At 41.2% G+C, this 26561-nt stretch overlaps 1 protein-coding gene across 1 annotated transcript in view; it reads left to right on the top strand.

The window, feature by feature from the left end:
- Positions 1–26561, top strand: part of apba2b (amyloid beta (A4) precursor protein-binding, family A, member 2b) — a 62185-nt gene that overhangs the window by 14270 nt on the left and 21354 nt on the right. Inside the window, 3 exon segments of the mRNA XM_034117143.1 lie at positions 1735–1785; positions 21901–22389; positions 22844–24582. Of these exon segments, the coding sequence (XP_033973034.1) occupies positions 21921–22389; positions 22844–24582 (2208 nt within the window). The 5' untranslated portion in view covers positions 1735–1785; positions 21901–21920.

A 26561-nucleotide genomic window follows, 5' to 3' on the forward strand; every position in this document is an offset into this window, starting at 1 on the left:
TCTGCAGAGTGTTTTGTCTCAAACACTGTTTAGCTGCAGTGTGCTGCAGTGTGAGTTGGATCTATGGGACCGATACAAGCCTCAGGGCTGTATGCAAGCAGGAGGAGGGGAGCCATGGTGAACTAGAGCAGTAGCTAGAAGAGAGACTGTTGTAACTGTGTTCACATCGTCATTTTGTGGGGACTAACCTAAAATACGGTACCACAAGAACAACAATCTGATAAGATCAAATCAAATCAGGTTTTATTTATATAGCACATTTAAAAGCGATTTTTGGTCGAGCCAAAGTGCTGTACATGTAATAAAAACACATTACTACAATCACAATAAACGACAATAAATTACAACAGATATATCTTAAAAACAAAATAAAAAATAAGATAAGATAAGATAAGATGGACCTTTATTAATCCCTGTGGGAAAATGGTGGTTTTAACAGCAACAGGTTAAAAATGAAAAACAGGACAGCACAGATTCACACAGATTAATACAATTAAACATAAAATCAAAGATAAAAATAAAAATGATAAAAGATTATGGAATAAGAGATGAATTAAAGTTAACATATATACAGATTGGGTCATATATTATCTGATGATCTTGTGAGTAGTTAGAGTTAGTTAAATTTAGGTCAGGGTTATGCTTCGAAAAAGGGTATATGTTGGAGTCAAGCAAATTGATGTTTGAGTAAAAGCGGGGTAAGCCTTCATTGAGTTGAATGAAAAGTAAAGACAATGTCGTCACAAGTCCAACATAATGTGTGTGTTGGCATATTTTTTAGTTTTACAATGTTTTAGAACAAATGAGTAGATTTGAAAGCGATAAAAAAAAGCATATAGTTAATATGTTTACATTGTGTGTATAGTTTTCATCCTGATTGTCTCCTTTTATTTTAATATTCCGGGTAATATGCTATCTGTCCAGGGGAAAAGACATGCAGAAAAGCATCATCACATCTTACACCTGTTTAGTTTTTGACCATGTTCTGTTCACATCACGCAACACCTCTCTTGCTGGCTGTTGTAGCTGAAACCGACAGTGTGTATGCTGCTGGTGTGTTTTGTGCTTAATCTGATCCAACTGCTGAGTGGGGACAGTGACTTGGGGATGTCACAGGGGGCTGTGAGGATGTGACATGTGGCCTTGACTTAGTGCCAGATGGTGAAGCCCTGCTGTCAGAGTTTGGTGTGAAAATAGCTGACCCAATCTGAAGCACAATCTGAAGCACATCTATCTTCAGCTCTGCCACAAGTTCATGCTCATTAGGTGACATCTAGATGCTGATTAGAGCAGATCAAATGTCAAAGTAATTGTTATTTGCATAAGCTTAAATACATGATATAGAAATACTGTGCAAGTATTGGTTTGACATTAATATTTTCTTTCTCAACCTTTATGATTTACTTATAATATATGATGTCCTTTACTATCTTTGTATATTTGTTATGTAAAGAATAGCATGTGGATCTGTCTCAGGAAATGTGTAAAGTATTTGCGCTGCCTATTTTCCTTCTGAGCATCATGCAATTGCAATTTGAAGAGTTTAGAGTCGAAGGGAAACTTCCCACTCTGTTTTGTGACCTAACAATCCTATTTCTCATTATCACCCCTCGTACCTTGTGCACCTCCAGGCAGAAAAAGGAGATCAAAGCTCAATCTTCATGCTGAACTGTGTGTCATGTGGGTTGTCAGTTTGATGCTCAGTTTGACGCTCTCTCTCCTCTTGTGTTTTAGGTCATCGCCTGGAGCAAACAGTAGAGCTGCTCTGCCAACCTACAGATATCAGTGAGTTGGCTTGACTGTGTTTTGGCAGGTTATTACAGTATATGGAAGAGTGTGGGAGGAATTCTTATAATGCACCATGAACAATTGTTAAGTTCTTCCAAAAGGTAGAGATATTCAAATGAATGTGCTGGGCAATAATGACAGGACATTACTGACAGTGGGACCGCTGTCCAATGTTTCTGTGTAGACCTGTTGCTGGGCACTGAACAGCCTCCGGGCCGTAGTGAGCTCCTTCACCTGCTTGGCTGTCCTCTGAGTCATGCTATTGGGGCGTAGAAAACATCAGAGAAGGGAAGGTAAGGGTAGATGGAATTAGAACTAAAAGGGTGGAAGAAATATAGAAGGGAAGGTTCAAAACATTTTCTGGAGCTTTATTTAGCTAGGTGACAAGCTTACATTGTTTGGCTGCATTGAAACTTGTATCTGTTATGTTTTTACTTGGTATATGAATCGTGATGGTAGGATATTGCAGAAACAGAGATCCTCTGTTATCAGGTTATGCTGGCTTGTTGACAATGCCAATTACCTTTGTTCCAGGCGAAGTAACTCGCATTCTTCACACTATGTTCGGGTTTTTACACATCAGACACTGATCCTATTAATTGATATCACACTTCCCTAACAGGCACATTGTTATGTTTTGTTATATCTGGTTTAAAAACAAAATATCACACAAACAACTATGCAATCTTTTTTAATCTTACATCAGTTTATTTACCTCTCACTCAGCTATTGAAGTGGCTGACCATGCTGATAACAAAGAACCTGCTGGGTATCATAACACGTTATTTACAACAATGGCACTCTATGAGCTCAGACATCCACCAAGGCCAATGCTGCACTCAGATGCTACTGGCATGGTCTCATTTCAAATTTGGGAGGTCATTCACTGATTTTAATGTACCCATGAGTTTTAAGTGAAGTGGAATCAACAAGGACACTTACAAAACATCTGTTGTTTAGATTTCATTTAAATGTTGTTTTTCCGACTTGAGGGGTTGTTCATGTGAATTTTTCCCTGTGTGGAACTAATACTCAGATTATTCCGCTCAATACGGCAAAAATGCTTTATCTCCCAATGTTTGAGAAAGTGAAACAGAGAAGTTTATCCACCCTGTGTTTTCTGAAAATCAGGCAAACAGTTTTTTTGCTGAAAAAATAGCTGAAAAAGTACCCTCCTTGACAGAGAGCATGATAGTTAAAGTGGACCTATCATGCTATATTTGAATAATATAGTGTAGGCATATTTATACTTTTTTTTTTTCAAAATACCAAACAGATCATGCATTTTAGCCATGCCTCATTTTACTCAATTTGACAATTTCCAGCTCTGGGCAGATTCAGTGAGAACAGCACCACCTACAGGCCTGGCATATGTACTACATCGTCTCCAGCGCTTTCGAACGGCAATGGCCGTGGCTGTCTCCTCCTGATTGGTGGAGTTGGCCCAATAGCCGTAGCGCCACTGTCCTGACGTCAGGACAGTGTTCAAATCTGGATCAGTTTTTATCAGATCCGTTGCAGCCCCTTTTTTAGAGATTTGGGTATGGAGGAAAATAGAGAGGGTTGTGTTTTCTGACACTTGGTGAGTTCCCTGGAACACCGGGGACACATATTCATGTATAAAAGACGTGCAAAAGTGCATTTAGCATGATAGGTCCCCTTTAACGATATGTCATTTGTAAATATGTTACAAAGAACCAAGTGTCACAATTTGGAAATAATGTGAAAGATACATGTCCACATCACCCAGCTCTTTGTAAGCAAGAGTGCAAGATCAGGATTTGGGAATGAAATAGAGAGGGAGGAGGCGGGCAGCTTGTGTGTTGATGATGATGATGATGGAGGAGGAGGGAGAGCATCATGGGAGAACCCGACTGAATACATACTGTACAGTGGTGGGGAAAGGGAACGCAGAAACAACAGTTGAACAATTCAGTGTTGTAAGCCTCTCACCGCTGCCTCCCCATATCATTTATTAAATGTTCTGCTAGAATATTCATCCACCCCGGTACAGCGCCATCCTCCTAGAGACAGGGAAATGAATAGAGCTCTGTATCATCCTGACAGCCTTTTGTTAGTGTAGTGTAGTCACTTGCATATTATCCATCAACACACATCTTCCATCCATTACCCTTGCCTGCTTATTTCATGGTTACTGTTGATTTTGACCACAACCTGTTCTATAAAGGGATTAAATAGAGGCAGGGCAGGGCCGTCTGCTCTGGGTTTCAGACTTTGACCCACCATGTTGGTCTTTAAGGAGATGCGACTCCAAAACCAGATCACTGACATAAGCCTCACAGCCATGCTTACACTTGAATAGCTCTGTAAACAGCCTCAGAATAGGTCTCCATGCATCTGCATGTCAGTGATACGGGAAATCCATGGTGGTTTGAATTCATATAGGGAACTTTAGCGGGAGACTAGTTTTGAGGATGGCTGCATTTTCAATTTGAGTCAGCCTGTGCGGTGCAGTGAAGTGTGCTCAGTCTGCCAGCTGCTCTGCTTCACTTATTCTGATTACATCCTTTGAAGATGAAGGGAAGGACAAAGAATATGGCAGACCTGTAACTTGTTTTAAATCATCAAAAGCCAGAGCGGCTCCATTAATGTGTGCATTGGTTCTGTGATACCTCACTGTGCAGATACTGATAACTAACCCCTCCGAAGGCATGGGGGAATTTGATGCCACGCTATATAGTAAGTTACATCGGTCAGCACATATGCTGTTAACTTTGTGAAGAATCATCTGTACTTTCCCCTTCTTCTTTTTCCTTAAGCTTTTTTTAGAGATTTACATTTTCTGAAACTTAAAAGAATGCCCCGTCAGTACTTTGTCTGTATATACATATTAATTTGTGCCCGTGTCTGCATGATAATGTGGTATGAAAATTCTTCTCCTTACGTTTAGCAATTGCGACCCTCCGGCACAAAATATATGAGGATGCCATAAATGTATGAGGTCTTATGAGAAAGCAGTGAACAAATTAAATATTTTCCACGGAGCAAATTGCCTCTCGTCTTCCCGCTCAAATGGCAGACCCCGCCTCACTGTGTAGCTCAGCTAAAGTGCACAGATATCTACTGATATTATCTTTATGCTCCCAGTAAGCTCATAAAACCAACCTTGCTTAAAATCATGATTTCATGATGAGAGAATTAAAATGTGACACTAGTCACACATGGCTTCTTGTTTATTCAGCAAATATTTGTTTCTGTTTCACCAGTTTCCTGTAAACTACGTCTGGTCGCCATCAGGCATGTCTTGTAATTAATTAGATGCCCTAATCATTCCTGAATATGTACAAAAATACTACAGTATAAGCTGCAGGTGTTTTCCTACACAATGTTTTTAATAAATGGTCAAGATAAACTATAGAGAATATACAAATCTAGATGTATAAGGTATATCAGCAATAAGTTAGGGTTTAGAAAATATATTTATTTATCAAATGTAAAAAAAGTACGAGACATGAAGTATTGAAAACGGGAGGGGCACCAAATCAAGACTGTTAGTGAAATAAGGGGGAATGTTGCACTTAAATTGGACAATAACATGGACGTGCTGAATAAGCCAAGTACATTTTCGGATAAAAGCTGATAAAGGAGTAACAATGTTCTCCCTTCCAAATTCAGCACAGACATTAACTAGAACCAAACGCTCTCAGTGGCTGTTCAGATCGCCTCAGCTCTGCAATAACTTACTCACAGGTCCTCATAATGGTGTGATTGTAATGTCACCATTTCATTCACTCCTGCAGGTCGATAATAAAAGGTCGGTGTGCCGGGTCAAATACTGAACATTGAATCAGATCCTGTGGGTGAGTCATTATATTGCTCAGGGAAACTTCAGCAGGTGACTCTCCAGCTGAAAGCAATTCTTTTTATCCTCAAGGCCACACTACTGGCCATTAAAGGTCCCATGTCATGCTTGTCCGGTTATTACCCGTCCCCTTGTGTGTTATGAAGGTTTTTATGCATGTATACGGTGTGCAGAGTCAAAACCCTCAAAGTACACCCTGTAGCGAGTAAAACTCTAACACAGAAAATACCTGTCTATGCTGCCCCAGAACGCCTCGTTGGAGATTTCTCTTTGTCTGCCTGGGTACAGTGACGTGACCATACCCAAATGGACCAATCCGTGGAGCTCCTCACACACACACTCTCTCAGCGGCAAACCTGTGACGCGCTGGGGTGGGGGGTGCTAGTGGTGCCTCGCCCCCTCAGCACCCCCCCTTCCCGCGTCCATTCGCGATGTCTGGCTGTCTCACAGATCCCACGCAGCAAGCAGGAAATGAACCCAGCTCACACTGTCCGCTCCGCGCAGCAGCGAGCCTCGCAACGTCCCGCCAACACGGCACCCAGACCCCACGCAGCATTCTCCTCTGTTTGTCATTACTGGTGTCATTTTCTGGTTGCTAACACCATAGTAACACATAATCACTGATGTTCCGCTGTAACGGTGGTAGACTCATCAGAACAGAGTGGGCGAGCTGACCAATCAGAGCACAGTGGGCTCACAGGAAGGGGGGGGGGGGGGGGCAGGAGCTCCAACAAGCCGTGTAGGACAGAGAGTGAATACACATACTATACAGAGATGCTGTATGAGAAACCAATGTGAGTTTGGAAAATTGCACAATATAAATCTATTATAGTATACCTCAACAATGGAATTATGATAAGTAGAAATGGCCATGACATGGGACCTTTAATACTATAGGGACTCAATGGGGGAGAAGTCCATGGTTTTAAGCGTTTGGAGCAGCTAGAGCCAGATCAGATACAAAGTGATGTGATGTAAGGGAATTCAAATGAGAGCAGTAATAATCCAGATTTCTGTCGTCATGGGATGAGTGCTGCTGTTATCTGTGTTTGGTCAGCCAGCCCTGCTCACCCCCGGCAGACCTTTCCCTGTCCTTACTGTCGCTTATGATGCCTGGCTGCATCCCTGGGGAGAGTGAAATTAGTACTCAGCACATCACACGATAACTGAGGCAATATTCCTACATCTGCCATCATTGGTATTGATCTAATCCCTCTCAGATCTGACCTTTTCATAAAATAAATACAAGCATTACAGTCTTCTCATGACCTATTTGTACATACTGATGGAACATAAACATAATCAGTGGAAACATAATCCTACATACATTGAAGTCAATACAAATGGTTGAAACCCTAGGGAGAGCAATAAAGAAGGAATCTGTCACCTTAAAAGTTGATAGCAGTAGTAGAAATACAGTAAACAGATTAATTTAGAGGTAGAGATGTATTCAACAGCTTCTTTGTTGTTTGATTTGCATACCAAACTATTTTGTTCAAATGACAGATGTAAAGTAGATACAAGAATGTCCAGCAGTGTAAGGCCCAACGGTGTTGATTTGCACATAGTTTAATTTCTCAGGACCTTTTGCTGCATTTTGTTTCATCCATTCATAAACTTGAGCAGGAGAACTCATTGCTGCAGACAAGAACCCATCCCAATCTGCAACAAATGGACAGTGTTTTGTTTCGGAATCCAGGAAAGATATCTGTAATCCTTGGTCTTCTTTTAACCATTGACTTTTATGGTCTTTATTCATATTTGCAATCATGATCATTTTTATTTGACTGCAATTTTATGTTCCACTTCCCTTTGCTTGATATAATTGGAATTAGAATACCACAGCTAAATGCACTCTACAATGAATGGTTCCCTATATTTTACCTTGAGTATTTCCCCCCTCTGTTTTAGGCTACTCACCATCAGGAGCAAGTTCCCCTGATGGTTTCCTTTTTTCGTTATCTTGATACTTCTTTTTGTAAAGAGGACACTATTTTGTGTGACTACATGCATCGGTCCATCAATATATGTCTATTGTTGTGTGGCAGTATGAATACAATTATGACATTGACTTCCAAGAAAAACACCCAAAGACTAGCTGCAAAATACAAAAGTTTCAGTGTGGATAGACTCTTAGAGAACACATTTCTTCTCTTCTTTAAAGACCTTCACACTAAGCCAGAGCCAGCTTCATTACCAAACCCAGGCACTGACTGTGTTCCGGCACATTTTCCACTGAGCAATGTGAGGAAGATTTCCCCAAAGAAATCTAGGTTTAGCAATCCTAAAATAGCTTTGAATCATATATTATTACATAGCAGGGCTGCCTCCTCTGTCAAACTGCTCTTGCTGCTGTGATTGTCTCCTTGTTGTTTAACCAAGCTTCCACATTTGAAAGATTCCCAAACCTCATTAGCATAGCTTTATAGTTTATATGAAGAGACTCACAGATGGCTTTTTTGTCTCTCAAAAGTAAATGTACTTAAAAGGAAAACCACCTTTGTAGATTATGCAACAAACATGAATAGATAGTGTCATGTTTAGATTTGTAATGTATAAAAGAACACTTGCTGGGGAATATGGAAAAGAGCTGCTTTTGGGAAATGATGGCATGGTTTCAATCTTCCAGCCTGACTCTGTGTTTCCCTTGGGTTCAGTAATGCATGAAGGATGCTGGGAGGTGTGACACCCCCCACTGAACCTGCCACTACTTCATGAGGATTGATGTGACAATTTGACTTACAAACACACACACACATATACAGTACACACCACACTTTGGCAGTCAGATGTAACATACTGGGGCTAACTGTGTCAGCAGTAAGCAAACACTGTCATACAGGTCCATGACAATCACACATACACAGGCGCACACGTGCACACAAAGATATCTTTGCAACATGGCGACTGGGCTGATAAAAAGCAAGCCTCTTTGTCTTTTGTTCTTATAAAGAGCGGTGCTTCACCTCTGTGCGGCCGACCAGGCCCTGTGTGTGCTATTAATCCTCAGCTCTGTCAGCTGGCCAGCATCGATACAAAAAACAAACAAAAACTCACACAATGCATAGCAGCGTTTATTCTCTCACAGTCCATTTCAAGATCTGCAGATGTGTGCAGTTTGGGCAGAGAAGAATAAACTCTGTTATGTTCCTCAGACATTGACACAATGGAAAACATGGGTGCCAGGAATGCTTTGTTTTTAATTGATAGTTAATTAAGTCCACATTTTGTTGGTTTGTTTTCAAGGCATGTTACACTCAAATGAATCTAGCCTAAGCATGTATAGGTGTGGAGAAGTCTAGGGCTGATAGAGTCGGCACTACAGTTGGTGTGTTTGTGTGTATTCCTTATTGTGATGTGAAAGCTGATGAATATTTTCCTCCCGTTTTCCCTGAGGGTTTGTGTGATTGACCGAACCCAGAAGTTATTTCATGTGCCTGCCACCAAACTGCATTAGCAGGCCCGGCATTTACCGCTCAGCCTGTCAGTCTCTCAACAAAATAAGGAGATATTTCCCGGCACAGTATTGCTTGCTCTGTTCTGTGCTGTCACTGAATACAATGACCATCACCACATTCAATGAATAATTTTCGCATTTCTCTCAGGATTCTGTCAATATAGATGACGGCTTTGTGGACGTAAAAGTACACGCTGTCTGATAACCGAGCTGCCTCTTGGAGAACATATATATAATAGTTGATACTGCCGTGTATTGTCCAGTCTGTATATGTGTATTATGAGGCAGCTGTCAAACATTGATTATTGCCAGCCATTAACAAGAAGTCACCTGGTTCAGCAGTTTCAAGCTGATGTCGTTCTGGTTTGAAAAGACCTGACCGAGGTTAAGAGAGTGAAATAACCGTGTTGATTAAAAGTTGACAGAATGAGGATTAGACGCCCAAGGAGTGAGCTGTTTTTGGGGAGGGGTCAATAAGAAGCAGGATTGTGAAAGAGCTCTTACTGAGGGATCAGGTGGACCATTGTGAGAGCCAGGGAGCAATTCTCTCCTCTATCTTTCATGAGTTTGATTGACAGTCCAGGACGAATTAGTTCAGTGTAGCTGACCAGCAGGGCTTCTTGTTATCATCCATTCTGCTCAATGGCTGTTTGCAGAGGTCCATATAGTACAGTGTGTATATATATATATATATATATATATATATGGTTTTTATCCTATTTTCTCATTCAAGCGGATGGAACTAATGCATGCACAACATCTTATTTATATTTTCACTGAAGAAAAAAACCTGCACTTCATATAGAAGGGCCAACATAATAACAAAACAAATGTTATTCTGGAATTATTATAATTTAAATTAGCCCTGAGTAGTGATGTTGATAGATTGTTTTATGTAGTGAGTCCCATGGACCCAAAGTTGGAATGCGAGTGGGTCACATTTTTTTGGACAAATTGTAAGCATCGATGCTCGCAGTACTACCCTGACAAAATGGTCAAGGCCAGGTTTATTTGCGATCTACATTTGTACATGTCATAACCTCATAAAGGCATCGTATTGTGTAGCAGTATTTAGTTGAGCAAGATGGAGAGAGAGACAGCGAGTGGATGCTCTTAGCAGATCCACTGTTAGAGATTTAACTTGGATTCTGACTTTTTACATTGACTTGAATTGTTGCTTTTTGAAAGTGCAGTGAGTAAGACTTACTACTTCAACACATTGCTTAATCAGAAATTATTTTTAGATTATATAATTATATTAAAATTAAAGAGATATCATAACATTTATAATAATTTCTTTTTTTCTTGTTATATAATGTCTCTTATTACTTCCTGAGATTTGAGTTCTGTTATTGTCAGGATCCACCCAAAAAATGACTTATCAACCTTTAAACAAAGTAAAAAGTATCTTTGTCCTGCATGCCTTCCCTCGATATAATATCAGCAGACAAAACAAACAACCAATTTTAATTAGCATCATCTTCACAATCTTTATTATTCAACTCTCAACTTTTTTATTTTGCTTTTAGATTAATACCCTGTTATTTGGTTGTCAGATTTCCGCCTGTTTTGGTAGTGTGGTCAGGGTCCTTTTCATTAAATCCAAAACAAAAACGTTTTCCCTGTTACTAGCGCATGTGCAGTGGTGGCAAGCAATGAACAGGTGATGTCAAGGCTGCTTTCAAAATGTTCCTAAAAGTTGTTGAATGAACTACAATAACTTAATGTTTTGTCTACTGTATTTCACTCACTTTCAAAATCCCTCTCATCAGTAACCAAACCCAGTTGACAGCTTCAATTAAACCCTGTGAAATTGCCCCAGAATCAGTCTCCCTCTGGGGCCATTTAGCTGTGTTTAGCTCTCTGCAAGCTGGCTCTGTTGCCAATAGAGTGTTTCATGTTCCTTCTCAAAATGTATGCCAACCTAGCACCCATGTGCCACCTGGCCGGCCTCATAGCCCACAAACTGAAGTACGTGTTTACGCAACAAGTATTAAAGGTCCCCTATTATACTGTTTTTCATCAATATGTTATAGGTCTCAGATATATACAAAACATGTCCCTGAAGTGTTTGTCTGAAATACCAAACAGATCACCCATTGTAGCATCCCATAAACCACTCTGTTTCAGCCCTGTTTCAAAAGTGCAGGTGCATTTGTTTGCAGGTTTTTAGTCATGCACTTAATTTTCTAAATAAGGGCTGTCAATCCAGTGGATCTACAGACATTTCACTACAAACCACAAATGTTCACCTCATGGTATCAGAGGATCCCGAAAGTCATTAGGCATTCATTTGTCCTCTGGGTACCGTAAATTTAAAAGGCAATCCACCAATATTTCAGTCTGACCCCAAGTGGTGAACTGACCGACAATAACATCTCTAGAACAATGTCTGTAGATAAGCTAAAAACAAGCATCAACAAAGCAATAGAAAAACAATATATCTGTTGCATTTCTTTCCTACCTTAATCTAGCCTACATGTTGTCTCTAGTTGTATCCAGATCCAGATTTGATAGCACCCTCTTTGTTTGCAGTGTGGGGATCGATGTTTCCTCTCCCCTTCAGTCTTGTTTTGGATACATTTTTGTGAATCTGCGTGGGGGCTTGTTGTTTGTTTTTGTTCCTGAAGTGAAATGATGCTGCGCCACACAAAAAGAAAAATGTCTTTCTGGTGGATTCATTTTGCCTTCATTTGTTGTTAGGGGACACATTTACTCAACACAGCTGACACCTGACAACACTGCTGCTATTTATTGTGTTACAGCTTAAATAAAAGAAGTCTATATCAGTTTGGATGTTGTGTGCATACAGTAAATGCGTTTTTGCTATACAAGTTTTCTTTATTTTTTTATTTTTTTAATGAATGGCGGAAACAGTCCTCCTCAGAGACTGGAGACTTGAAAACAAAGAGTTGCCATGGTAACATTCAAGGGTGAAGGAGGAGGGTGTGTCTGTGGTGTTGTACTTGAAGTGGAGAGATGGACATTGGCAGGCAGAATGGCGGGGGGGGCGAGCGATGCGTTCTGTGGTCCTTTGCCAGTCCTGCTGCTCACCCAGTCTCTGCTCCCTTCTCCCCCCTTCTCTCCCCTTCTCCCCCCTTCTCCTCTTCTCTCCCCTTCTCTCCCCTTCTCCCCCCTTCTCCCCTTCTCCCCCCTTCTCTCCCCTTCTCTCCCCTTCTCTCCCCTTCTCTCCCTCTTCTCTCCTCTTCTCTCCTCTTCTCTCCCCTTCTCTCCCCTTCTCTCCCCGTCTCCCGCTCCGCTCTCTTGTTGTTGCGCTGAAGCGAGTGGGAGGCTGTGAGGAGAACAAACGCTGAATCTCAATGAGACAGCTGAGTGGAAACTCATTTTCTCGCGCTGTCTCTCTCTGATAGTGCCTTTATTTTGTATTTACAAGCGACATAACTCAGCCTGGTCGAGTTATTACACGATTTATAAATACTTGTTCACTGATGTGGAAATGCTGGAATGGTAGTTTAATGTATTACTGTTAAATGTAAACAAGATCATGTGGTCAGAGCTGACCCTGATACACATTACGGATAGCAGATCATGAAGGGCAGCAGAGATTATTCCATTGATCACATAATAATAGTATCACACAAATTCATATTTTTGCCCCTAATGCTTGAATTGACTCTTTTGGTTAGTCTGTCCACACAGACTTTTGGAAAGAGATGATTAAGATGGTACTTTATGAAGTGGTTTTATTGCCATTATGCTTTAAAAGAAAGTAGGGTGGCTGCAGTTGTTAATTGTTGACCCTCAGTTAAAAGAGCAGTTTTCCAGTACCTGCAATTAATCAAACAAAACTGAATTGATAGCCTTGACAAACGGCTACATAGCTTTTTATTTTTTCTTTGTGGTCCTAATCTTTGGGCTCAAAGCGTGATTCTGATTTGGTGCTATATCTTTTGTCATTGTTACAAACAACATCAGTTTGATTCACATTAACGTTTTTCAACAGTACACAAAATAGCCACTAGGGGATACATTCAACTGTATGACCACATCAACCAATGTAACATGAACATGTAACAATCCAATCAATTTGCAAAACAGCTTGCTATTATCAAAATATGCCTTTTGGATTAAATGAACATTTCTCAATTTCACACAAGGAGGTTGTACTGACCATGTAAACGTAGTGTTAATTGTATTCAAATATTAAAGAAAATAGTAAATTGGAGATTTGTATATGTGGTGACAGTTTATTTCTGATGTCTGTCCCAATTTTTGTTGGCTTTATAAAAGTAGTAGTAATGATTTCAGTATAGCCACAGCTGATGTTTAACACTTGAACCTCTTGAGTGACTCACATCATTCAATGCTAATATGAAGTCGGCCATGAATTGATATCAGCCTTACAAATAGGTTCATTTATTCTGCACCTTTTTAGATGGGATTGCCCTCTATTAGATCCCATTACAAGTATATGCAGGATCGGGCAGGATCTGTACTTTTTAATAGGATCGTTTTCAAGCAGTAAAGTGGACACTTAGTCTATAGCTTCCTCTGCAAGTCTTGGTGTATGTGCTAAAAAGAGCACCAAGCAGAAAGCATTCATTTGAAACAGCAATTTCCTCTTTCCAGAGGAGCAGCAGGTAGCCAGGTTTGATCTTTTATAAGAAATGAAATGGAGAAGATCCTTTTTCTCCATTCTCACTTTCCCTCCTGAAACTCTGTGAACTTCTCCATATCGTATCCCTTTTTGTCCCCTTTTCAATTGAATTTCACCACGGATTTCATTTTTTTCTTTCATTGTTAAAACGAGTCACAAGCAGAGGTAAGAAATAACCCAAAATACATCATTTACACTACAATAACTTTCTTTATTTAACTGATTATTGATTACATTATAATTGTACTACACCACAGTAGGTGCACATACGGCTACCTACACAAAAATAACTGAAAACATTTGATTGAGCAAAATTGCAACAATTTGAAGAAAAATAAACACATTTTTTTTTTCTCTGATTTGATCATTTTAGATTTATGATCAGGTATGCTTACCCATGTTGACTAAATACTTGTGTCTCAACTGACGATAGGTAAAATAAAAAGTATTATGTTCCCGAAAATAACTGTTCAACCAAACTAGACAATATTTATTTTATGTCTTTATGTCTTTCGGTACCACTGTACAATAAGACTACCCTTATAAAGGATTCATAAAGTGTTTATAATTAGGTTGTAAACACTTTATTAATCATTAAGAACCATTTATAAACCAGTTCTAACGTAGTTTTCATACATCAACACAGGCTCACTATTTGGCAAGATGACTAAGCCTTATATTGGCTACCTAGCTTACTTCGTCTTCTTCATCAGCCAGCATCCTTGGTATTTGTTGTTCACTGAGTTCATTCCCCCCCCTTCCATCTTGATGTTTCTTGGCATCTCTTTATGACCATTCATTTACGAGTTACTAACATTTATAACTGCCAAAAGGGAGCCTTGTAAAGTGTAAAACACATTCCCATTTATGAATGAGTTACAACCATTTATAATTTGTTTAAGTTATATTAAGCCTTAAAGTTATGCATAAATTAGGGTGTGTTGTTGTTAGGGATGTCCCGATCACCTTTTTTTGCTCCCGATCCGATTCCGATCATTTGATTTTGACAATCTGCCGATACCGATTTTTCCCGATCCGATCTTTATGCAATGCATTTAGAGAAAAAAAAGGTAACAGATAACGGCTGGTCATCCAACGCGATGAATTCAGCTATCTTGGCTGTTATTTTTGTTGGCCTTTTCACTGTTCTGGGGCAGTTTCTCTTTCCTTTTAAAAGTCTCTGAAAGTGTCGGTTGTTTCAGTGCCGTTACCTAGTGGCCGCTGTGTACTCGTCGTGTTGTTGTTGGTGTTTGTTTCTCATGTGGCGTATTAGATTGGTCATGTTGAACGTAGCTCTGTTCTTTCCACCACGCGGAACCTCCGCCTTGCAAACATTGCATCTGGCTGTTACACTGCCTTCGCTTTCAATTTTATAATACTTCCAAACTCCTGACATTTTCTCTGTCCCGACTCCCGAGTCACCAGCTGAACGTAGCCTCTTGTTAGCTTACTGCTACTATTAGACACTGCGCCCACTCTGTTGCCAGATTTGAGAGAAATAAGCAACCAGGTCTATGAAAACAAGCCCAAAAGAAGCAACACATACATGATGTTGTGTCATTTTAAACCAAAACTAAGGCCTCAGGATGACTTTAAGACGTGAACATGGTCATTTTTGTTTTGTAACATTAAATAAAATACAAATATTTTATAATTTTTTTTTTTTAAATTAAAAAGAAATCCCGATCCCCGATTGTTTTCTCCCGATTCCGATCTTTTGAAAATCACGTGATCGGCTCCGATCCCCGATCACGTGATCGGATCGGGACATCTCTAGTTGTTGTGCTGGTGCCTTGTGGACTATTTTTCATGCTTATATCGGACTATTGTGACTCGCTCCGCGTTTAAAACAGACGGTGCATGAATGCAGTTTTACGGTAAGTGAAATTCGAGTACTTTATTTATGTGTTGCTTATGTTTTTAGTCAGCTAACGTTAATGAATGTTAAGGCTTGGGTTAGCATGTAAGCAAGTGGTAGCTACATCTGTGCTAACGATGCTAATCGTAGCCTCCAAGTTAAAACGTAATAGAGAAGTGTTAAGCATTAAGTGGGATAATACTGTAGAACAAACGGCTTCTGTTTGAGGTTGGTAAAATAAGGTCATCCTTGTAAGTTAGAGAGATATTTTATTAGGTAGGTAACTTTATGCATTGATAAGGTTAATTTAAATTAGCTATGATCGATTATGTAGACAAGCTAACGTCAAAGTAGTGTTGAAGAGCGGCCTAGTGTATGTGAAATTAACCTCACAATAAGATGTGTGTATATTACAAATATTAATGTCATATTTAAAGATGATATTACAATATGGTTGGTTGAGCTGGAGTTCATTATTGAGCTTATACGTTAACGTCACAGTCATATCTGAAGAACGAACCCAAAACTTGTTCTTTTTATTAATTGTATTACCAAATTGGTATCAAATAAATAGTAAGCATTGGTAACACCAATGCTGATTAGGGATGGGTATCGAGAACCGGTACTAAGTCAGTACCGGTAGCCGATTGGACGGTATCGGTATACCGTTAAGCCGGGGCTAACGGCTACTTTAGCACATAACTGGCAAAAGTGATCTTTTCTACGTCATTTTATCTGCACAAACGACATATCACATGAAAGCTGAGATTCCACAGATTCCATTGGTATAAGTCTCATCACTGTACGACCAAAACTCACTGAACTAGCAGCCAGGAAAGAGCAAGAAAACAACTTCACTTTACGTAGCCATGATGATAATTATGTCTTACCTTTGCTGTTTTGTGATCAAAAGTTGTGTTCAATGGCATAAAAACGGTTAATCCAATGTCTCTGTGTAACTTCAAAATGATTACTGATAATCCATCATTACAATTATAAATAATAAACGAATTATAATGGTTAGCCGACCGGAGGTTCCGGTTTAGGAGGTGCGCACGCAGCGTCTCGTTTTACAGTACATTACATTACATTTCATTTAGCTGACGTTTTTATTCAAAGCGACTTACAATTACCAATTACAGGGACATTCTCCCTGGAGTAACTAAGGGCTAAGTGCCTTACTCAAGGGCACACTAGTGGTGGTGTTCCTGGCGGGATTTGAACTCACAACCTTCCGATCTACAGCCCACCTCACTATCCATTAGACCACCACTATCCTCATCTCGTTTTAAATGAATAATGTTCATGTTTACATGGATTTATGAACTGCACACACTCATACCTGCTTGGTATGACATTTAAAAAGTTACATTTAAATAATAAATAAAAATAAATTACAATAAAATGACCGTTGTTTAATCTTCACAGCTTGTAATCATGTCTATAATTTGGAGCACCAAATTATTGAAAAGTATCGATAAGAGTATCGAAAAATACCGCTCTGTATCGATGAAATCCTAACGATACCCATCCCTGATGCTGATAAAGTAAACTATTTTATTTGAGTATTTGTGTCTGGGAGAAGGTACTGTACCCAGTTCCTATGTTCGGCAGTTATAGACTGGGCTTTCTTGTACAAGAGAATACAAAAAACAAAACAAAATCAATATGGACCATTACTGTATAATTATCCTTAACTTATGTTATACAATGCACCTAATAAACAAGTATGGCATATTGAAACATGACGTGCAACAATTTTTACTAAGATGATGTTATGATTTATTTTTTGTTAGTATGCACGTGGACGCTTTGGACACACCTGGAGAAGGAAGAAATGGGTCTTCGGAATGATGGGAGTTAAAGACGAAAGGCGGAGACTAGTGTTGAAACTAGTGGAGAAACGATCAAGATGCCACCTTGTCCCTCTGATTAGACGACATGTTAAGTTAGGCAGTAGCATTATTAGTGATGAGTGGAGGGCATACAGGAGAGTGCTGAGTAACATGGGGTACAACCACTACACCATAAACCACAGCAGGTGTCTGTGAACCCCCAGACGGCAGTCATACCCAACATATAGAAAGAGCTTGGTCGACCGTCAAAGGACATGTCCGTAGACTGAGAGGAAACCGTACAGAGAGTTTGTTGGAGGAACACCTCAAGGTTCTTGAATGGTCATCTTGGCTTGGCTCTGCTCACCCTGATGGACTGCTTGGACGCTTGTTCAAGGATATACACAAAGCCTTTCCAGTCTGAGTACCATTATTTCTTACCAAGTCTTTAATTTATGTCTGAGAAAAGCTCTCATGTTTAAATATGTGTATCAGTTGCATAAACAGTCATTACTTTGAGTCCTAATTTTCTTCATGTGTGAATAAAATGTTTTGCTTGGCTCTTTTGCATCTTACTTTGCATTTCATGTGAAAAATGTGTATTAGGTCAGCGTGAATGTTATGACTCATTCATAAATGGACGTGTGTATTAAACTTAAAAACAATGCACCCTTTCAGTAGTTATAAATGTTAGTGACTCATCAATAGATGGTGATGTGTATAAATCTTATTTTGCATTCATGCATATAATTTCCTAATTATCAAGATCAATAATCTATAAAAAACCTACTTTAAAATGGCAGTGGTCCAGCTAATGCTTACAATGCTTAAAAGTGTTTGCCACAGTGAAAAGTGCTGCATAATGTGCAGTTGCGATTTGCTTGTAGGTTGCATCAGCATTGAAATTAATTTGGTACAAGACAACGTAATCCACCTGCCCAATAAGCCACTGCCTCCCCCCCACTCTTCCCATTTCACCTATTAGAGCTCACATTCACAATCCTTTGAGAGTAATATAATGAGCCTTGTGGTTAATATCCAGCTATGCATGCATCAAACATGTAAAAAGTGAGAAATTGAACTACTGCAGAAGATAAGCACACAAATACACTGCAAGAAAAGTATAACATTAACTAACATTACATTGAATCTCTGTCTAAGTTCAGGTAGGTCTCTGAGTTTAATAGCTCATTGATAGTGATCTTGTCTTTCCCATAATCTAAGAGGCTGGCTCATTATATGCTAATAGAATAAGAAATACCGTTTTTGTCATATTACATTCAATGACTCTTCATGGTTCACACTCATCTGTCCTGTCTCGTCTCTTCCCTGTAGAAACCGGCCTGTCTCATTCACTGGTGTGAGCAGAGGTCAGATCTCAGAATTCAAGGCAGCCAGATATTAGTATTCCCGCAGCCCTCGCTCTGACTGAGCCATCTGCTGCTTTCTGATTGCCTCTCTGGTCATCTGTCCTCTCCTCAGCCCTTCTTTACCTCAAACAAGAGTCTGAGGGTAATTCAAAGCTTTCTCTTACCGTAGATGAAGCATTTTGTGGCAAACATGAATAGCTATGTCCATAGCGACAGCCCTTCACAAGTGGTACACAGCTGTAGCTCATATCAGACAATTTGGATACTGCAGACAGGCTGGTATGCTCTTGTTGTTGCCTACATTTCAGCGCTTTTTTGAGGGACACAAAAACGTTTTGTTTGTGTTTGCGTGCAGGTGGGATGTAAAGTGTTAGAGCCAGCTGGATTTGGATTTCTTTTTACACCAATCATTGATTCATTTTTTTTAGCCACTCATTTATATTCAGGCTCCCATGGGGCTGGAGCACATCTCTGCTAACAAGGCAGAGAAACAAAACGCATAAAATGTAAATAAGACTTTAGTTTGGGCAATGATGTGAACAATGATATGAAGGGCATGGTCAAGGCCAATTTTAATAAGCAATAGAAAAACGACAACTGCGTTGCTTCATGTCACCTGACCTTGCTCGACATCATTTAAAATTGCGCACACCAGCTGACTGAATATATTTACATACATTTTGCACCTGCATAAGATATAATAACTAGTCAGTAGTCTGTACTACAATTGACATTGTAGATATATATAAACAAACAAACAAACAAACTGACTAACCATTTTCATGCCGCTATTGATAAAATGTATGTAACGAGTGCAGATACAAACTATTACATGTAGACACACATTCTGTGTATTTAGTTGTACTGTGTGCTCTCTTGTATTCTAAATATGTCACAGTAATACCAAACAGGCTGGAAAGATCCCACCTGTGTCTCATGACATACAAATGCATGCTCATTGAATAAACAATGTCAATTCTGAAATGCATGCCAGACAAAGCGGATTTAGGAAAAGCCACCTGGCTTGAGTCTTATATGATTTCCAAATTCAGATGTAATGGCACTCTCGAAAAATATAAACATTAAAAAACATGATATGATAGAAATACTGGAAGAGTCGGACAACACTGCACCAAAAAAAAGAAGGCGTATGAATAGGAGGGCAACAAAGAAGAGGTCAAAGGGTATCAGTCTCCAAGGGATGCAGTTACCCATAGTTACCAATCCTTACCCTCAGCTCTGGGGAATTGAACTAGGCGGGGCTGAGTCTACACAGGAGGATGCTGGGATATAATGGAGGAAGAAGGGGCAGGGGGGGGGGAGCCAGGGAGGTGCATGATGTGGAGCAGCTGGTGGGGGAAGGGAGGAGCAAAGGGAAACATTTGAGGGAGGGGAGGATAGGGCCGTTGTTTGACTGCTATTGCATCCCACCACCCTGCTCAGGACATCAGGTAGGAAACTCTGTCAGTGCATGTTTTCCTCGCTGTTAACAAGCCTTCATTTTTATTTCATTAAGTGGAAACGTTTTTGCCTTTTTCTATTTCCAATGATGTACATGTTGCTATATTTCATCAGGTGTAAAGAACAGTGTGTGCATTTACAATCACTGTGAAGAAGCCTCTTTTGTAGTGCTTTTATTTGATAAAAAAAAAGATGTTTGCCATACAGCAACAAGAGCCAGTCAGCCCAGTACGTGGGCTTGTGTACACATGTAATCTCAGTCCCCTAACCTGGCTACCTGTGGAACAACCCACTGTGTACCCATGTGTGTCTGTGTGTGCTTCTTTCTGTATTTGCGTCTTTGTGTTTTAGAGCTGATTTGTTTGTGCCAGGTTGTGCAGAGCTAAGTAACCAGTGTAATCTCTGGTGATGGAAAATATAATTATGGTGAAGGAAAAAGGGGGAAAGCAGCAACACCATCTCTCTTGAGGGCAGTTGTTCATGGCAACATGATGGCAAAACAGAGTGGGGTTGGCTCCAAAATGGATGATACAGGGCACAGAGGGCGCACTTTACAGAACATTGTTGGTTGTTTGAATACAGTACAACAAATAGTAAAGTGCTCTTAACTTTGTGCTTTCAATATGTTTGTGTGTTGATGCTTGGCTTGCATATGTGTGTGTTTCTTATGTCTACAAAGGGATCTATTCACAAACAAAAGCATACCTTTTGATGTTTTCGGGTACATTTTTTATTACATCTGTTCTTATATTTGGGAAAGTAGGCCTTATACTTTATTTTGACCTGTTCTTGGGTTTCTCTGAATGTTAATATAGCCAATGCTAGAATATACTTTCTTGTGTATCTTAACTGAATTATGTAGCTGTTAAAATCTAAATGTCTAAAATCTTCAGAAATAAAATGTTTCTATCTATATTTTCATTAGAGTAAAATCAACGGAAAATTAAGAATTTCATTGTTATGAGAATTAGCCATACACTGTTTGTGTCCAAAAGTTTCATCATTCAGCACATTAACACAGGTAGAGGTGTAGCTCCATAACGTTGATGATGTATGTTAATGTCGTAGCATGTTGCTACCAACAAGCTACCAAATCAATCTTCAGCCAGTCATGATTGCCATCTGCAAGCCCAATGATACGAGGTCATGTGTGCAGCTCCCATGTGGAGATGACTTTGATTAAACTATTGATTTTTTCCCCGGAAGAGTCTCATTAGTTATATTTGACCAACACGGTCTCTGTGTCTATTGTTCTAAAGCTGAGCCTGAGTGATCAATGAGCCCCTTAATTTATGTATTTGAAGCCAAAGTTGAGCTAAATAGGCACAAATGTATTCTTCTGTATGTAAACTAGAGAATGCCATGCTCAATTACAGGAACAGATTGGTTTGTCAGGCAATGAAACAATTTTGCAGCTGTCTGCAAAGAGCAGAAAAAGATGAATAAAGCTCCATGTTATGTGTTTGATAAAGGAAATCTATTGTGTGAGCAGATTTGCCATTTTTTGTTCTGCTGAAACGCACAACAGTGGTAAAAGCTCCAAAGCATACCCACTTCAGCGCTGTACATTTAATATATTCAGATCTATTATAGTTTGTTCTTCTCTTGTGTTTGCACTCACATGGGAGTGGTTAACAGTTGCATTTGAAGTTGATCTAACACTGCTCATGTGTCTTCATCTTTCTCCTAGGGTCAAATCAATAACAATGCATGGCCAGTAAGCGGCCACTCATGGCTCATAGGAAGAGGCCGGGGACCAGCGTAGTGAACGGCATGGCTGCCCCAGGACCTGCCTCTTGCCCCACTCCTCGTCCTACAGACTCATGTGATCTGAAAGCCATTCCCCCTCGCCAACGCCCGGTCCGCTACCCCAAAGAGCCTCGTGATCAGAAACCTCTCCCCCGTTCCTGTAAGGCACAATACTCTTCTCCCAAATCGCCAGACGTGGGTTGCACCCATCCAGAAGTGGAGGAGAACGCAGAGGTGGAAGTGAAGCTGTACAGCAACCCAGCAGATGCAGAACTGGAGAACAAGCGGCCAGCAACACCCTCTACGCCAGAACATGAACGTGAACCAGATGTTCATGTGCGGGCGGACTTCCACGGTGGAGCTGACAGCCTGGATGATGACTCCAGCTCTGACTACATTAACAACACCTCAGATGAAGACTACAATGATGGTGAGTATCTATTATTCCGTTATTGATTCTGAACCGTCACTGTCTCTTTCTACAGCCCTGATAGCTTATTTTATCCTTTTTTCCTCTGTTGAGCAAGAACTACACAAAAAAATAAATAAATAAATAAATAACCGAAGCTGAAAAATGTAACAGTCAGAAGCTGCATCATCATCCGAATGAGTCATTTTTGTGAATTCAAGCAAGGGTGCAATGTGGAAAAATATCCCCACAGGTTTTATTTTGTACCATGACTGAATTTCCACTTGGAAAATAACTTGGAAACCTTGTCTCTCAGAATTAAAACATGAGTAAGATCCCTTGACAGTGACAAACTAAATGAGTGAAGTGATTTTCAGTTCCTATTCCCATGATAAGTAAATGTTTAGTAGCTCGGCACTTGTTGGGATTTGAATAAAGACGCCCCCCATCTCCATGTCATCATAAATCTCTCCAGGGATGGCAGAGGAAGATGAAGGTGTGACTTACTACATCCGCTACTGCCCGGAGGACGACAGTTACATGGAGGGTATGAATTGCAGCAACCAGGGGGAGTGTAACCCCAGCCAGAGCCAGGGGGACGGTGTCACCCCCATGCCGGAAGGGGGAGACCCCACTGAAGAGCGTCCGGAGGCTGTGGAAGGGTGGGTCGAGGAGGTAGAGGGGGAGGGGCCAGCAGAAGTGAGAGAGGAAGAATGGGTGGAAGATGAGGAGGTAGAGGGGGCAGTGAGGGAAGAGTGGAGAGAAGAGGAAGAAGGGGTGAGGCAGGAGTGGACAGAGGGAGATGAAGAGCCGAAGGAGGAGTGGATAGAGGGAGATGAAGAGCCGAGAGAGGAGTGGAGAGAGGGAGATGAGGAGGGAGATGAAGAGCAGAGAGAGGAGTGGACAGAGGGAGATGAAGTGCCGAAGGAGGAGTGGAGAGAGGGAGATGAGGAGCCGAAGGAGGAGTGGATAGAGAGAGATGAGGAGCCGAAGGAGGAGTGGATAGAGAGAGATGAGGAGCCGAAGGAGGAGTGGACAGAGGGAGATGAAGAGCCGAAGGAGGAGTGGAGAGAGGGAGATGAAGTGCCGAAGGAGGAGTGGAGAGAGGGAGATGAGGAGCCGAAGGAGGAGTGGATAGAGGGAGATGAGGAGCCGAAGGAGGAGTGGACAGAGGGAGATGAAGTGCCGAAGGAGGAGTGGAGAGAGGGAGATGAAGAGCCGAAGGAGGAGTGTAGAGTGGGAGATGTGGAGGGAGAGGAAGTGCAGAGGGAGGAGTGGAGAGAAGGAGATGAGGAGCCGAGGGAGGAATGGAGAGAAGGAGATGAGGAGCCGAGGGAGGAATGGAGAGAGGGAGATGAAGATCCCAGGGAGGAGTGGAGAGAGGGAGACGAGGAGGTGAGGGAGGAGTGGAGAGAGGGAGACGAGGAGCTGAGGGAGGAGTGGAGAGAGGGAGACGAGGAGGTGAGGGAGGAGTGGAGAGAGGGAGACGAGGAGGTGAGGGAGGAGTGGAGAGAGGAAGGCCAGGTCAGGCAGGAGGCCTGGGCGGGGCGAGAGAGGCACCTGGGGGAGGAGTGGGTGGAGGGAGAGGGGGAGGTTCGCTGCGACGTGGTGGAGCAGGATCCAGACGAGCAGATCTACAATGGAAGACCAGAACCCATTTTGGACCATCACCATAACAACCATCACCACCACCAGCCCCCCCTTACAGACACCCTGCAGGACAGAGAGGAAGAGGAGGAGGCAGAGAGTGAGGAGTACTGCCCTAATGAGGAAGAAGATGAGGATGGTGACGAAGAGGAGAGACATGGCAGGGCCTACACTGGAGACTACTATGCCCCAGAGGACAATGGGAACTCGGTGCGAGTCTCTCCGTACCGTGGCCGTAAGGTGCTGGTGGTGGAGGGGGAGACGGGGGAGGAGGCGGAGGAGGACATTGACCAAATAGTAGCTGAGATCAAGATAAGTATGAGCATGGGGAGTCTGAGCAGCGGCACGGACCAGAGCCCGGAGGAGCTGGCGCAGGACCCTGCCCCGAGCGACTACCCTCACCCCAAGCCTGACGCTGCCCCCTACCCACCAGCTCCCCATCGCCATGACAGCAGACCCAAGTCCCTGAACCTGCCCTCCATGCACCACAACACCCCCGACCTCCAGAGGGGCGTCAAGGCACACGCACGCTCCTCTGAGGACAGGCAGCGATGGCAACAAGAGCAGGTGAGCTGTTTATGATTGGTTAGCTGGGAGACCTGTTTTTTCCCATAATCTGTCCCTGTTGGTTTGCCTTTCCAAAACATGAACATACTTTTCAAAACATGAACATACTTTCCAACCCAATTAGGCTATAGTACTTCACTTGGAGAGTAGCACCCACAGATGATTAGAGGAAACACAACGGGATGGGGCGATATGTTTTAATTTCCATCCATTCACTGTCAGCTTAACAACCAATGCCAATATTTTGGAGCGTGTGTGTGTGACACCCACACCACAACCCCATCTTGGTTAGTATGTAAGCTGTTACAACAATCACTTACTCTGGATTTGTCAAAATAAATAACTTTCTTAGAGTAAGATGCTCTGTTTTATGCTATTTTATGCTGTGATGGCTATGTGCCATGTCTAACTGCTGAGCAGTGGCTAAGCTGCTCTGATTTCTTTGGACGCAGAGGTGGGAAAAGTACTCTTTTTGTACTTAGGTCAAAGTAAAAGTACCGGAGTGTAGGAATACTCTGTTACAAGTAAAAGTCCTGCATTAAAAATGTTACTTAAGTAAAAAAAAAAAGAAAAGTATTGTCATCAGAATGTACTTGAAGTACCAAAAGTAAAAGTACTCATTATGGAGGTCCATTTCAGAATTATATATATTATATGTTTTGATTATATATATTGATGCAGATTTGTGTTATCAAAGCTGGTAAAGGTGCAGCGAATTTTAATGACTTTGTAAACTGCAGGGTAGCTTGTGAATTTGACTCCAGGTGTAACTAAAGTGTTGTTTAGGTGTTGATTATATTTTACGTCATTAATCCAAATCCGCAAAGTAACTAAAGGTATTAAATAAATGTAGTGGAGTAAAAGTACACAACTTACCTCAGAGTTCCTCAAAATTGGAATGAGGACAGCACATAAATCTACTTAGTAACTTGCTTGATGCAGACCATTAAATACCAAAACAAAAAAACAACTGTTCATGTACTCAGCCAACCGCCCAGCCCTAGAACATACCAATATGCTAAATACCATACTGTATATTCAGGGTATTACGATGCTATGTGGCAGAGACCCCTGCCATTGAATATGGAAAGATCTTTGTGGTGACGAGCTGAAGATGAGTTACTTGAGCCACGACATGTTGCTCATCGCCTTCCAGATAATAGCTGGAGCCTCTCCCCTCTCCCAAGTTACCTTGAGATGTCCCCCTCCTCATCTCTCTCCTTCTCACAGGCCTGAATGAATGCAGACAACCCACTCTGTAGAGTCACATCTATACACTCACACACACAGAGCTCCCCCCTCCTCTGAAAGTCAGATGCTAAAAGGAGAACAGGAAAGTCTCCTGGGGGCAGCCTGCTGATCCACACCTGCTCCACATTGTGCACATGTTACACTCACTATGTGGCTCATTTGTAACACAGAACTGGGTCAGACAGTGTAATCAGATTACATTGGAAGAACGTTCGGCACAGTGCAGATTCCCAGACGCACTGAGATTATTTGGTCGGCCCGTCCTCTGTTATCAAATGAAAGGTTCTCTGTACAGCACTTCAACATGACCTTTGAGTGAACCAGGACAACAGTGAATTCAATAAAAGCTTTGCTGTACAGTGTGGATTCAAACGATTATGACTAAGAAGAGTTACAAAACACAGGGAGGTCATCTAAACACTAATCTGGTGGTGTGATGCATTAGGAAGGCCTCAGTATTGCTTTTTTCTTTTAAATTGTGCTACATGTTGAGAAATTGTATGTTGGTAAAATCACTAATTTGACAAGTGCTTTAGCAGCCCAGACTCAGCGGTTCCTATAATATCCTGCTTGCTTAGAATATTGTTTTTATTTGTATTTGAATAAAAAAAGCTTTACGACCATAAAGGAATTCAGCATATTTCTAGGGCTTCCCTTCATTTTTTTGTACCAATTTTGAGCAGTTTTTGCTTAATCATACCAATACACTTTTCCTTAAATAGGTTTAC

Source organism: Trematomus bernacchii, unplaced genomic scaffold (assembly GCF_902827165.1).
Source record: "Trematomus bernacchii unplaced genomic scaffold, fTreBer1.1, whole genome shotgun sequence".
Classification (NCBI taxonomy): Eukaryota; Metazoa; Chordata; class Actinopteri; order Perciformes; family Nototheniidae; genus Trematomus; species Trematomus bernacchii.